This window comes from Oncorhynchus nerka, linkage group LG24 (assembly GCF_034236695.1).
Source record: "Oncorhynchus nerka isolate Pitt River linkage group LG24, Oner_Uvic_2.0, whole genome shotgun sequence".
In the NCBI taxonomy this organism is placed as follows: Eukaryota; Metazoa; Chordata; class Actinopteri; order Salmoniformes; family Salmonidae; genus Oncorhynchus; species Oncorhynchus nerka.
Genome location: NC_088419.1, coordinates 75,707,352 through 75,722,585, shown reverse-complemented (window position 1 = coordinate 75,722,585; position 15,234 = coordinate 75,707,352). Strand labels below are relative to the sequence as shown.

General features: G+C 46.2%; 1 protein-coding gene across 9 annotated transcripts in view; it reads right to left on the bottom strand.

The window, feature by feature from the left end:
• LOC115108758 (receptor-type tyrosine-protein phosphatase F-like) overlaps positions 1-15,234 on the bottom strand; it is a 388,031-nt gene that overhangs the window by 73,152 nt on the left and 299,645 nt on the right. For 5 of the 9 annotated variants that reach the window (XM_065009146.1, XM_065009144.1, XM_065009145.1 and 2 more), the window contains 2 exons: positions 12,881-12,907; positions 2,819-2,936 (listed from right to left, as the gene is read on the bottom strand). In XM_065009146.1, the coding sequence (XP_064865218.1) occupies positions 2,819-2,936; positions 12,881-12,907 (145 nt within the window). The remainder of the gene's footprint in view (positions 1-2,818; positions 2,937-12,880; positions 12,908-15,234) is intronic. The other 4 variants (XM_065009147.1, XM_065009149.1, XM_065009151.1 and 1 more) reach the window with 1 other exon arrangement.

The following is a 15,234-nucleotide window of genomic DNA, read 5'->3' as shown; positions in this document are numbered from 1 at the left end:
ACAATTCATGACATTTAATCCTAGTAAAAAGTCCCTGTTTTAGGTCAGTGAGGATCACCACTTTATTTTAAGAATGTGAAATGTCAGAATAATATAATTATTTATTTCAGCTTTTATTTCTTTCATCACATTCCCAGTGGGTCAGAAGTTTACATAAGCTCAATTAGTATTTGATATAATTGTTTAACTTGGGTCAAATGTTTTGGGTAGACTTCCAGAAGCTTCCCACAATAAGTTGGGTGAATTTTGGCCCACTCCTCCTGACAGCTGGTGTAACTGAGTCAGGTTTGTAGGCCTCCTTGCTCACACACGCTTTTTCAGTTCTGCCCACACATTTTATATTGGATTGAGGTCAGGGCTTTGTGATGGCCACTCCAATACCTTTACTTTGTTGTCCTTAAGCCATTTTGCCCCAACTTTGGAAGTATGCCTGTGTTCATTGTCCGTTTGGAAGACCCATTTGCGACCAAGCTTTAACTTCCTGACCGATGTCTTGAGATGTTGCTTCAATATATTCACATAATTTTTCTTTCCTCATGATGCCCTCTATTTTGTGAAGTGCACCAGACCCTCCTGCAGCCATGTACCCCCACAACATGATGCTGCCACCCCCGTGCTTCAAGGTTGGGATGGTGTTCTTCAGCTTGCAAGCCTCCCCCTGTTTCCTCTAAACATAACAATGGTCATTATGGCCAAACAGTTCTATTTTTGTTTCATCAGACCAGAGGACATTTCTACAAAACTACAATCTTTGTCCCCATGTGCAGTTGCAAATAATAGTCTGGCTTTTTTATGGCGGTTTTGGAGCAGTAGCTTCTTCCTTGCTGAGGGGCCTTCCAGATTATGTAAATATAGGACTCGTTTGACATTTTTACCTGTTTCCTACAGCATCTTCACAAGGTCTTTTGCTGTTGTTCTGGGATTGATTTGCACTTTTCGCACCAAAGTACGTTCATCTCTAGGAGACAGAACGCGTCTCCTTCCTGAGCGGTATGATGGCTGCGTGGTCCCATGGTGTTTATACTTGTGTACTATTGTTTGTACAGATGAGTGTGGTACCTTCAGGCGTTTGGAAATTGCTCCCAAGGATGAACCAGACTTGTGGAGCTCTACAATTTTGTTTCTGAGGTCTTGGCTGATTTCTTTTGATTTTCCCATGATGTCAAGCAAAGAGGCACTGAGTTTGAAGGTAGGCCTTGAAATACATCCACAGGTACACCTCCAATAGACTCAAATGATGTCAATTAGCCTATCAGAAGCTTCTAAAGCCATGACATAATTTTCTGGAATTTTCCAAGCTGTTTAAAGGCACAGTCAACTTAGTGTATGTAAACTTCTGACCCACTGGAATTGTGACACAGTGAATTATAAGTGAAATAATCTGTTTGTAAACAATTGTTGGAAAAATTACTTGTGTCATGCACAAAGTAGATGTCCTAACCAATTTGCCAAAACTATAGTTTGTTAACAAGAAATGTGTGGAGTGGTTGAAAAATGAGTTTTAATGACTCCAACCTAAGTATATGCAATATTCCGACTTCAAATGTATATATATATACAGTATGTACATATAACTAGGATGTGACTAGGCAACAGTATAGATAATAAACAGTAGCAGCAGCGTATGTGATGAGTCCAAAAAGTTTGTTCGAAAAGGGTCAATGCAGACAGTTAAATAGCTAACCAAATATCTACCCGGACCATCTATTTAGCAGGCTTGGGGGTAAGAGCTGTTCAGGGTGCTGTTGGTTCCAGACTGCATCGGTACCGCTTGCTGTGCAGTAAGATAGAAAACCATCTATGACTTGGTTAGCTGGAGACTTCGAAAATGTTTAGGGCCTTGCTCTGACATCGCCTGTTATAGAGGTCCTGGATGGCAGGGAGCTCAGCCCCAGTGATGTACTAGGCTGTACACACTACCCTCTATCGCCTTGCGGTCAGATGCCAAGTAGTTGCCATACATACCATGCAGTGACTTAGCCAGTCAAGATGGTCTCAATTGTGCAGCTGTAAATCTTTTTGAGGATCTGAGGGCCCATGCCAAATCTTTTCAGCCTCCTGAGGGGGAAGAAGCATTGTTGTGCCCTCTTCACAACTGTGTTGATGTGTGTGGACCAGGATAGATCCTTATTGATGTGGACACTGAGGAACTCGACCCGCTCCACTACAGCCCTGTCAATGTGAATTGGGGCATGCTCGACCCTCTGTTTCCTGTAATCCACAATTACCTCCTTTGTCTTACTGACGTTGAGGGAGAGGTTGTTGTCCTGGCACCCTACTGCCAGGTCTCTGACCACCTCCCTAAAGGCTGCCTCATCACCGTTGGTGACCAGGCCTACCACTGTCATTTCTGTGTTCAGGCCCAGGGTCCTTAGCTTAAGTGATGGGCTTGGAGGGCACTATGGTGTTGAACGCTGAGCTGTAGTTAATGAACAGCATTCTCACGTAGGTGTTCCTCTTGTCCAGGTGGGCGAGGGCAGTGTTGAGTGCAATAGAGATAGCGTCGAATAAGGTTTTGTTGGGGAGGTATGGAATTGGAGTAGATACAGGGTGTCTGGGATGATGTTGTTGTGAGCCATGACCAGCCTTTCAAAGCATTTCATGGCTACAGATGTGAGTGCTACGGTGCGATAGTCATTTAAACAGTTTATCTTGGCGTTCTTGGGCGCAGGGACTATGGCTGCCTGCTTGAAACATGTAGGTATTACAGACTGGGTAAGGGAGAGGTTGAAAATGTCAGTAAAGACACTTGCCAGCTGGTCAGCGCAGTTTGTGCGTGTGTGTTTGCATATGTGCATGTGTGTGTAGCTGTACACACCTGCTCCAGTGGTGGTGACCACCTTGGCCTTACTGCGTGCCCCGTCCCCCTTGGTGGTGTAGGCTGCCACGGTGACAGAGTAGGTGGTCTCAGGGAGCAGGCCTGTTATAACAGCCTCCTAGGGGAGAGAAAAGTTTAAACAGCCTGGGTCAGGCTAATGCTATGATGACGGCTAACACAATTTCCCAGCCTTCACCCACTGTACTGTGTTGAGTTCACTCCGGGAGGGTTAGGCACTCAAGCGCACACACACACACACACACACACACACATTCCATACATCAGTGTAGCATTTTAAACACTCCGAAGACATTGAAGTTCTTTCTGAGAAATGGTTACAGAGAGGGTAAAATATCTGCCCTCAACAAAATCTGTCCCCAACAATATCTGCCCTCAACAAGATATGTCCCCAACAAGATCTGTCCCCAACAATATCTGCCCTCAACAAGATATGTCCCCAACAAGATCTGTCCCCAACAAGATCTGTCCCCAACAATATCTGCCCTCAACAAGATCTGTCCCCAACAATATCTGTCCCCAACAAGATCTGTCCCCAACAATATCTGCCCTCAACAAGATCTGCCCCCAACAATATCTGTCCCCAACAATATCTGTCCCCAACAATATCTGTCCCCAACAATATCTGTCCCCAACAAGATCTGTCCCCATCAAGATCTGCCCTCAACAAGATCTGTCCCCAACAATATCTGCCCTCAACAAGATATGTCCCCAACAAGATCTGTCCCCAACAAGATCTGTCCCCAACAAGATCTGTCCCCAACAAGATCTGTCCCCAACAATATCTGTCCCCAACAAGATCTGTCCCCAACAAGATCTGTCCTCAACAAGATCTGTCCCCAACAAGATCTGCCCTCAACAAGATCTGTCCCCAACAATACAGTGCAGTGTCTCAGTACCACCGTGTCTCAGTACAGTGTCTCAGTACCACCGTGTCTCAGTACTACCGTGTCTCAGTACCACCGTGTCTCAGTACCACCGTGTCTCAGTACCACCGCGTCTCAGTACTACCGTGTCTCAGTACCACCGTGTCTCAGTACTACCGTGTCTCAGTACCACCGTGTCACAGTACTACCGTGTCTCAGTACCACCGTGTCTCAGTACTACTGTGTCTCAGTACTACCGTGTCTCAGTACTACTGTGTCTCAGTACCACCGTGTCTCAGTACAGTGTCTCAGTACAGTGTCTCAGTACTACCGTGTCTCAGTACCACCGTGTCTCAGTACCACCGTGTCTCAGTACCACCGTGTCTCAGTACCACCGTGTCTCAGTACTACCGTGTCTCAGTACTACCGTGTCACAGTACCACCGTGTCTCAGTACTACTGTGTCTCAGTACCACCGTGTCTCAGTACCACCGTGTCTCAGTACTACCGTGTCTCAGTACTACCGTGTCACAGTACCACCGTGTCTCAGTACTACTGTGTCTCAGTACCACCGTGTCTCAGTACCACCGTGTCTCAGTACTACCGTGTCTCAGTACCACTGTGTCTCAGTACTACTGTGTCTCAGTACTACCGTGTCTCAGTACCACCGTGTCTCAGTACCACCGTGTCTCAGTACTACCGTGTCTCAGTACCACCGTGTCTCAGTACAGTGTCTCAGTACCACCGTGTCTCAGTACCACCGTGTCTCAGTACCACCGTGTCTCAGTACCACCGTGTCTCAGTAGACTACCATGTCTCAGTACCACCGTGTCTCAGTACCACCGTGTCTCAGTACTACTGTGTCTCAGTACTACCGTGTCTCAGTGCCACCGTGTCTCAGTACCACCGTGTCTCAGTACCACCGTGTCTCAGTACCACCGTGTCTCAGTACTACCGTGTCTCAGTACTACTGTGTCTCAGTACCACCGTGTCAGTGTAGCATTTTAAACACTCCGAAGACATTGAAGTTCTTTCTGAGAAATGGTTACAGAGAGGGTAAAATATCTGCCCTCAACAAAATCTGTCCCCAACAATATCTGCCCTCAACAAGATATGTCCCCAACAAGATCTGTCCCCAACAATATCTGCCCTCAACAAGATATGTCCCCAACAAGATCTGTCCCCAACAAGATCTGTCCCCAACAATATCTGCCCTCAACAAGATCTGTCCCCAACAATATCTGTCCCCAACAAGATCTGTCCCCAACAATATCTGCCCTCAACAAGATCTGCCCCCAACAATATCTGTCCCCAACAATATCTGTCCCCAACAATATCTGTCCCCAACAATATCTGTCCCCAACAAGATCTGTCCCCATCAAGATCTGCCCTCAACAAGATCTGTCCCCAACAATATCTGCCCTCAACAAGATATGTCCCCAACAAGATCTGTCCCCAACAAGATCTGTCCCCAACAAGATCTGTCCCCAACAAGATCTGTCCCCAACAATATCTGTCCCCAACAAGATCTGTCCCCAACAAGATCTGTCCTCAACAAGATCTGTCCCCAACAAGATCTGCCCTCAACAAGATCTGTCCCCAACAATACAGTGCAGTGTCTCAGTACCACCGTGTCTCAGTACAGTGTCTCAGTACCACCGTGTCTCAGTACTACCGTGTCTCAGTACCACCGTGTCTCAGTACCACCGTGTCTCAGTACCACCGCGTCTCAGTACTACCGTGTCTCAGTACCACCGTGTCTCAGTACTACCGTGTCTCAGTACCACCGTGTCACAGTACTACCGTGTCTCAGTACCACCGTGTCTCAGTACTACTGTGTCTCAGTACTACCGTGTCTCAGTACTACTGTGTCTCAGTACCACCGTGTCTCAGTACAGTGTCTCAGTACAGTGTCTCAGTACTACCGTGTCTCAGTACCACCGTGTCTCAGTACCACCGTGTCTCAGTACCACCGTGTCTCAGTACCACCGTGTCTCAGTACTACCGTGTCTCAGTACTACCGTGTCACAGTACCACCGTGTCTCAGTACTACTGTGTCTCAGTACCACCGTGTCTCAGTACCACCGTGTCTCAGTACTACCGTGTCTCAGTACTACCGTGTCACAGTACCACCGTGTCTCAGTACTACTGTGTCTCAGTACCACCGTGTCTCAGTACCACCGTGTCTCAGTACTACCGTGTCTCAGTACCACTGTGTCTCAGTACTACTGTGTCTCAGTACTACCGTGTCTCAGTACCACCGTGTCTCAGTACCACCGTGTCTCAGTACTACCGTGTCTCAGTACCACCGTGTCTCAGTACAGTGTCTCAGTACCACCGTGTCTCAGTACCACCGTGTCTCAGTACCACCGTGTCTCAGTACCACCGTGTCTCAGTAGACTACCATGTCTCAGTACCACCGTGTCTCAGTACCACCGTGTCTCAGTACTACTGTGTCTCAGTACTACCGTGTCTCAGTGCCACCGTGTCTCAGTACCACCGTGTCTCAGTACCACCGTGTCTCAGTACCACCGTGTCTCAGTACTACCGTGTCTCAGTACTACTGTGTCTCAGTACCACCGTGTCTCAGTACCACCGCGTCTCAGTACTACCGTGTCTCAGTACCACCGTGTCTCAGTACCACCGTGTCTCAGTACCACCGTGTCTCAGTACTACCGTGTCTCAGTACCACCGTGTCTCAGTACCACCGTGTCTCAGTACTACCGTGTCTCAGTACCACCGTGTCTCAGTAGACTACCGTGTCTCAGTACCACCGTGTCTCAGTACCACCGTGTCTCAGTACTACCGTGTCTCAGTACCACCGTGTCTCAGTACCACCGTGTCTCAGTACCACCGTGTCTCAGTACCACCGTGTCTCAGTACCACCATGTCTCAGTACCACCGTGTCTCAGTACCACCGTGTCTCAGTAGACTACCGTGTCTCAGTACCACCGTGTCTCAGTACTACCGTGTCTCAGTACTACCGTGTCTCAGTACCACCGTGTCTCAGTACCACCGTGTCTCAGTACAGTGTATCAGTACTACTGTGTCTCAGTACCACCGTGTCTCAGTACCACCGTGTCTCAGTACCACCGTGTCTCAGTACCACCGTGTCTCAGTACCACCGTGTCTCAGTACTACCGTGTCTCAGTACTACCGTGTCTCAGTACCACCGTGTCTCAGTACCACCGTGTCTCAGTACCACCGTGTCTCAGTACCACCGTGTCTCAGTACCACCGTGTCTCAGTACTACCGTGTCTCAGTACTACCGTGTCTCAGTATTACCGTGTCTCAGTACTACCGTGTCTCAGTACTACCGTGTCTCAGTACCACCGTGTCTCAGTACAGTGTATCAGTACTACTGTGTCTAAGTCATTTTGTAAATATTGATCTCCTAATTCTTCCTGATATTTTATACTGGGGAATATTAAATGAGAATGTAACTATTTAGGGATATAATATGTATATTTGATGTAAATGGCATGTTGTAGAAGATTCCAGACACTTTTTCTTACATTTTCACTTGGTTTTGAAAAATGTACCCAAGCAGCGAGTTACTTGCTGAGCCTCAAATTAGATACATATTAGGTTCCAAAATAGTGACATTCTCTTTTAATATAGATGCTATACAGCCCAAAAACACAAAGACAGTGTTGAATTCTAAAACCCAAATAAAGTCACAGTCTTGATCTCTGAGTCCCTCTCTTGACCAGGTCCCATATGGCTCTGATCAAAAGCAGTACACACGTCAGGCACTTTTGAAGATACGCCCCCAGTTAAAGTGTTCAGAGTTGTTCTCGGTCTCTCTCTCTCTGACTGGCCAGAACCACAGCCTTTAAAGCGGTTTGTATCCAAATGTCAAGTGTAGGCTATAATAAGCAAACCCCATTAAGCACACCAACACAAACCACACAAAATACACACAGATGACACAAATCAAAACTTGAGATCTCTCTTTCTCACGCACACACACACACACACACACACACACACACACACACACACACACACACACACACACACACACACACACACACACACACACACACATCTATATCAAAGTGCACACCCTCGCACATGTTCCTCTCCATTTCAAAAGGAACTCATTAAAATGAAGACACCTAAAGAGACAGAGCTCCTTTGAGCCCATAAAAGAGTTGGAGAGGTTCTTTCTCCTCTGACTGAGTTGGGATCCATTTCCTCCAGGGCTGATGAGATAGGCAATAGGGTGCAATTTGGGACGCAGTCCGGATAGATGGATGCGCTTCAGACTGAAGAGAGGAAGTCAAAGACAGGAGGGGGGTTTCCAACTGAGAACACCCAGGAAGACTCATCCCCCATCCCTCCATCTTATCCCTCCACCAGCCTGCCGCCTGTGGTACCAGCCTGTAGGTGCCTGGGGCCTGGAGCTCAGCCCAGCCTGTAGGTGCCTGGGGCCTGGAGCTCAGCCCAGCCTGTAGGTGCCTGGGGCCTGGAGCTCAGCCCAGCCTGTAGGTGCCTGGGGCCTGGAGCTCAGCCCAGCCTGTAGGTGCCTGGGGCACGGAGCTCAGTGCCTGGTGCCTGGAGCTCAGCCCCAGCCTGTAGGTGCCTGGGGCCTGGAGCTCAGCCCAGCCTGTAGGTGCCTGGGGCCTGGAGCTCAGCCCAGCCTGTAGGTGCCTGGGGCCTGGAGCTCAGCCCAGCCTGTAGGTGCCTGGGGCCTGGAGCTCAGCCCAGCCTGTAGGTGCCTGGGGCCTGGAGCTCAGCCCAGCCTGTAGGTGCCTGGGGCACGAAGCTCAGCCCAGTCTTGTGAGGAGAGGAGAGGAGATGAGATGACAGACCACGAAGCTGCAGCTAACAACCATAGACATGAGCATGGCCATACAAGCCAGCTCTGATTCCCAGAGACCAAACAAATGTTTCATCATGATTTCATGGCTAGCCTCTCACATCTTTATTGCATGACATTCATTAAAAAGCTCTTCCCTTCCTGCTAATTAATCACAGACATGCTGCTGAGCAGAGCAGGCTGGCGGTCTCTGTAGTAGGCTATTTTGAGAAAAGATGGCTCACTTAGGGTTTATGTAACCCTCCCCCAAACCCCACCCCATCTTTCAGTAAGGGAGTTGGAGAGTTAGAAGTAAGAGGGAAATATGAGTCATCTGAAGCTATAACATTTATTTTAAAAGCTTCATTATTTTAAATGTACAGTTTTCCTTTTAAGTTTCGGGCCCTGCAGTGGTTTCTCCCTTTCAATTGGATAAAAAAAAAAAAAAATCAGTCAAGCTCTTATCTCTCTCTCTCTCTCTCTTTAAAATCCAGAGGGGGGTGGAGGAGGTGGGGGGGTGGGGGGGGCTCTGGTTCTCTGGGAATCAATCACCAGGAGGGCCTAACACTAACCAGTCCACCTCAATCACCAGGAGGGCCTAACCCTAACCCTCCACCTCCATCCCCAGGAAGGCCTACCCCTCACCCTAACCCTCCACCTCCATCACCAGGAAGGCCTACCCCTCACCCTAACCCTCAATCACCATCAGATCTTCAGATGTAGGATCTTAATTTGACGACCCTGTTGCAATGTAGGATATTTAAAACTTGTACTTGTATTTGATGTTTAAAAAGTAATTTCCACTACACAAATGTCCATGAATTATTATCCACATTTCCTGTTGCTGCAGGAAATTATTTTCCTTTTTTAGCAAACTGGCTAAAATGAAGAACCTACATCTGAACCTGTCTGCCACTCTGATACATTTTTCTTTCCTCTCACAGATGATGTCAAAAGACTCCGGAGCAGAGCATTCCAGTCCCAGGGGGACTTTCTGTTTCTGTGAAGGATGGATGGGATGGGTTTGATTTCCCTGTGACACTGTAAGGTGAGTCCGGGACCTCTGTCTGTTTATTCTAGGATGGTATCAGAATATGAATCTCTGTACAGAGGAAGTGGGATAGTATCCACCAACACACACACACACACACACACACACACACACACACACACACACACACACACACACAAACAGTAAATTGGCCAACAACAATATATAAACAACACAAAAACAAAGGCTAGCAAACCAACAAATCAACAGTCTGCATCACTGGGCCGTGTGCACCTTCCATAACACAACAGAAACATACAGACCAACAAATCAACAGTCTGCATCACTGGGCCGTGTGCACCTTCCATAACACAACAGAAACATACAGATCAACAAATCAACAGTCTGCATCACTGGGCCGTGTGCACCTTCCATAACACAACAGAAACATACAGACCAACAAATCAACAGTCTGCATCACTGGGCCGTGTGCACCTTCCATAACACAACAGAAACATACAAGAGCAGGAATTCACAGCACACTCAATTAGCGGGAGTCAAAATGTATTCCACAACACAACGTAGCATGACATTCAGCAGCACTCACACCATCTCAGCTGTTACTCAATATGTAAATCCACTTTTTAGTAAAAGCCAGGAAGTGTGGTTCCGGTGATTCAAGAATGACAGCAGAGAGCTCAGGAAGGTTTCTGGTTTCTGTTTGACAGTGCACAGCAAAGGCCAGGTCAGGACTATTATAACAACACCCATGCCTCTGTGTGTGTGTGTGTGTGTGTGTGTGTGGCAGGTATGGTAAATCAATACTATGTGTGGCTGGCTGTCCAAGACAATTACACACACATAATCCATTTAATTTGAATTTTTAAATTTTACCTTTATTTAACCAGGCAAGTCAGTTAAGAACACATTCTTATTTTCAATGACGGCCTGGGAACAGTGGGTTAACTGCCTGTTCAGGGGCAGAACGACAGATTTGTACCTTGTCAGCTCGGGGGTTTGAACTCGCAACCTTCCGGTTACTAGTCCAACGCTCTAACCACTAGGACACCTTTATTCCTGTCGAACCTAAACACAAGAGGATTTACAGCTGTAACACTTCAAACACACACACTCACACACCCCATGTTCAAACCATGATCAAACACACACAGTATGGCACACATTGTGCAGTATGCATCATGTCTTCAGCAGGACTCTCACCAACCTCACCAGCCTCAGCAGCGTTGAGTGGAGCTGCGTTCCCCCACTTGAAGTGTATTGAAATGTGTCTGTGTTCATATCAAAGCTGAGGCAGAGTAGAGGTGACTGAAGGAGTGCTGCAGACTAGGCCTGCGTCCCAAATAGCACTTTATTCCCTTACAGTGCACTACTTTTGACTAGGGCACAGAGGACTCTATTCAAAAGTAGTACACTAAATGGAATAGGGGGGCCGTTGGGACACGGACTAGAACTCACAGTTCTGCCTGAGAACCCCCTGCGCTCCACTCCCCAACCAGATTTCTCACACACTCCCCTCCTGAAACCCTCCACACTCCCCCACTTCAAGCCGTACACCTACACCATCCACACTCTGAGCCGTACACCAACACCCTCCACACTCTGAGCTGTACACCAACACCCTCCACACTCTGAGCCGTACACCAACACCCTCCACACTCTGAGCCATACACCAACACCCTCCACACTCTGAGCTGTACACCAACACCCTCCACACTCTGAGCCGTACACCAACACCCTCCACACTCTGAGCCATACACCAACACCCTCCACACTCTGAGCTGTACACCAACACCCTCCACACTCTGGGCCGTACACCAACACCCTCCACACTCCCAGCACCACCCACCTTCCTCACACAACACACTCGGTAAGTAAGATGCATAAGGAGAGCGTCTGCTAAATGACTTAAATGTAAATGTAAATGTAAATAAGGAGGAAAGGAGAATAACTTTAAGGAGGAAATGAGACAAGGACATTTCCATGAGAATTCCTAAAAATAAATGTTGTTCCTGTTTTGTGACGAGTGAAATGTTCAGTTGGACGAGAAAGGGACCTGCTGTAAGAAGGTTGCTGACTGATTGACGACTGACAGACTGACAGAGAGTAAAGGTGGAGAAGCATTACTATCTACATGTAACTGCCAAAATAAAGGAAACACAAACATAAAGTGTCTGAATAGGGCATTGGGCATCACGAGCCAGAACAGCTCAATGCACCTTGGCATAGATTTTGCAAGTGTCTGGAACTCTATTGGAGGGATGCAACACCATTATTCCACAAGAAATTCCATAATTTGGTGTTTTGTTGACGGTGGTGGAAAACGGTGTTTCAGGAGCCGCTCCAGAATCTCCCATATGTGTTCAATTGGGTTGAGATCTGGTGTCTGAGATGACCAGGGCATATGGTTTACATCATTTTCATGCTCATCAAACCATTCAGTGACCACTCGTGCCCTGCGAATGGGGGCATTGTCATCCTATGGGGGCATAGCCATGGTAGCCAAAATAATCGGCATCTGGGCCTGCCCAGCATTTTTATACACGACCCTAAGCATGATAGGATGTTAATTGCTTAGGAACTGCTCAGGAACGACACCTGTATGGAAGAACCTGCTTTCAATATACTTTATATCCCTCATTTACCCAAGTGTTTCCTTTATTTTGGCAGTTACCTGTATGTGTAAATTAAGATCTAGCTAGAAAGAGAAGATCCAACGAGAAAAAGATAAGGTAGATAGTGAAAACAGAGAGTAGAAATAGAGGTGTAGTGAAAATGGCCTAGGAGGGAAGAGAGTGGAGTGGAAGACATGAATAGGACTAGGCTATAGCTAGAGAACTTATGAAAGAAACTGTATCATGATAATAATGCTCAGTTAAGGTCATGTATAAAACTGTAGCATGATAATAATGCTCAGTTAAGGTCATGTATAAAACTGTAGCATGATAATAATGCTCAGTTAAGGTCATGTATAAAACTGTAGCATGATAATAATGCTCAGTTAAGGTCATGTATAAAACTGTAGCATGATAATAATGCTCAGTTAAGGTCCTGTATAGGTTATGACTCATATCATAGAAATCTGTTTTAAGGAAGAAGAGGCACTTTACCCTATTACAGTTACATGAATTATTATGACGTGGAAAATCTTATTTCACATACTAGCTCTTTCTTTCTAAAGTGAAATGCTCCTACGAGTCTGACTGCTTGAGGTTAAGGGAAGGAGAGAGTGTTAGTCCCCAGACAGAGAGAAAGGGAGAGGGATTGGGAGAGGATAGGGAGAGAGAACAAAGAGAGCTCCCCATGGGCCCACGGACCTTCAAACTGCATCGCACCCAGCACACACTACACACTCCTCCTACTCACATAGTCCATGGTATCCTCAACGTTCCACTGATGACAGGAAGCAGACAGGAGGGAGGGAGAGAGGAAGTCAAACACAGAACAGCATAGATGGAACAAAAAAAAAGATTGAACTTTTTTTTCTCTGTAGGTAAGAAAAGGGCCATAGGCCATCCTACAGGCACTGCAACAGCGGCATGCTCAGTCTCCAGGTGATTAGTGACTGGAAGACTGGGAGAGGAAACTAGAGGGGGAGGGAAAGGGTTAACATGCAGTAATGGATACAGGTAGATGGGTGGAGGGAGGGTGGTTGCTCTCCACAGCCCCACCTAGTGAGCAGGGGAACACAGCTCCTAGTCCTGTGTTGGTTGGGACATCCCTGCTGGTGTACTTGCTGTGTGGGTTTATCGATCAGGGGAAGAGAATTATCAAAAGACAATCCCGATAACTTACCTGCAACGTCATTCCAGCCTCTTGCAAACATGTACTGTGTCTGAAAACATGTCAATATGTATATCCCGACCCTTGACAAAACATAAAGGTTCCCAACAAATTCATCATTCTTAGAAAGTGGCCTGCATGGTTTTGAGACACAAATCGACTACCTTGTTATTCCATTGGTATGATTGATGCTTTTTGTTCAGATATTTCAGATGGCCAATAGTGGGTGACATCCAAGCCAGGATGAGATTATATGAACCAACACAAAAAGGAAGATAAGAAATAACAAGAAAAATAACAAGCTCTCATCATCTAGAGAGAAAGAAAGTGGGGGAGTGTGTGTGTGTCTGTCTGTCTGTGTCAGTGTGTGTGTGTGTGTGTGTGTGTGTGTGTGTGTGTGTGTGTGTGTGTGTGTGTGTGTGTGTCACTGAGAAACAGAGAGAGAGAAAGACAGAGTGAGAGAGAGACAGAGAGAGAGACAGAGAGACAGACAGAGAGACAGAGACACAGACAGAAGTAGAGAGAAAGACACCCATAGCTATTGGCTGGTGGTTTAGCTGTCCTGTGCTGATGTAATGTGCCTGTCAGTGAGTTGAGATTACATTTCACCTTCAGAGGTTAGAGCCCTTTTGCTTATTCAGCAGCCAGTCTGGAGATTACATTTTTATTTTTTGCCGTGAGGTACCTGCACCACCTATTCCCTTCATTCACACTTCCCTTTGAAATAAAGCTGGCTAGAGCCCCTTAAACCCTACAGCGCCCTCCCAGCCACCCTCCTAGGCTCGCCCCCTCCATTCCAGACTCAGCCAGTAGAGGCTATTTCTCTTCTGAGTAAAGGCAGTAATGGCTGATGGAGATTTGATTTTCTCTCTCTCCCTCTCTCTCTCTCTCTCTCTCTCTCTCTCTCTCTCTCTCTCTCTCTCTCTCTCACAACACATAGCAGGTACCACAGAATAATTGATTCAGAGACACAGGGCATTTGTATTCTGCTCCACGACCTTGCTGACTAACGGAAAATAAAAGACAAAGGGGCACACTCCTTTTTCTAGATTCTTAAAAATGAGTCTTATCATAAACAAGGGCTTCAGGGCGGGCAGACCAGGGGTGCAGTGCTAGTCCCCTATTGGAAGTGCAGGTTATGCACTAAATCAAGGAAAGATGCATCATCATAGCACAGCGAACGCTAAGGACAATAAACAGTCTGAGAAACAGTCTCTGTTTCATAAAGTAAGTGCTGTGTTTCTTCACTAGCAAGGATTCTGTCTGGAGTTTAGAGCGAGCCATAATCGTAACATATTCCAGTTGTACTTTGTGATCACACACTATTTCCTTAGTAGCAGTCTTAGTAGCTCGGAAGAAAAACTATAGAATGGGATAAGCTATTCCAGAAACGAAAGTGCCATCCTAAAAACACCTCAGAAAGAGATACTGACTTTCTGTAGCATTAGTTGTGGCATTACATGTGATACTAGATGTAATATTAGATGTGATATTAGATCTAATATTAGATGTGATATTAGATGTGATATTAGATCTAATATTAGATGTGATATTAGATGTGATATTAGATGTGATACTAGATGTAATACTAGATGTAATATTAGATGTGATATTAGATGTGATACTAGATGTGACATTAGATGTGACATTACATGTGATATTAGATGTAATATTAGATGTGACATTAGATGTGACATTACACGTGATATTCCATGTGATATTAGATGTAATATTAGATGTGATATTAGATGTAATATTAGATGTGATATTAGATGTGACATTAGATGTGACATTACATGTGACATTAGATCAAATATTAGATGGGATATTAGACGTAATATTAGATGTGATATTAGATGGGATATTAGATGTGATATGGCAAACATCGTAGTTGAGAGTACTCCCCCTAAAAAGAACACTTCAAATGTGTTTATCAG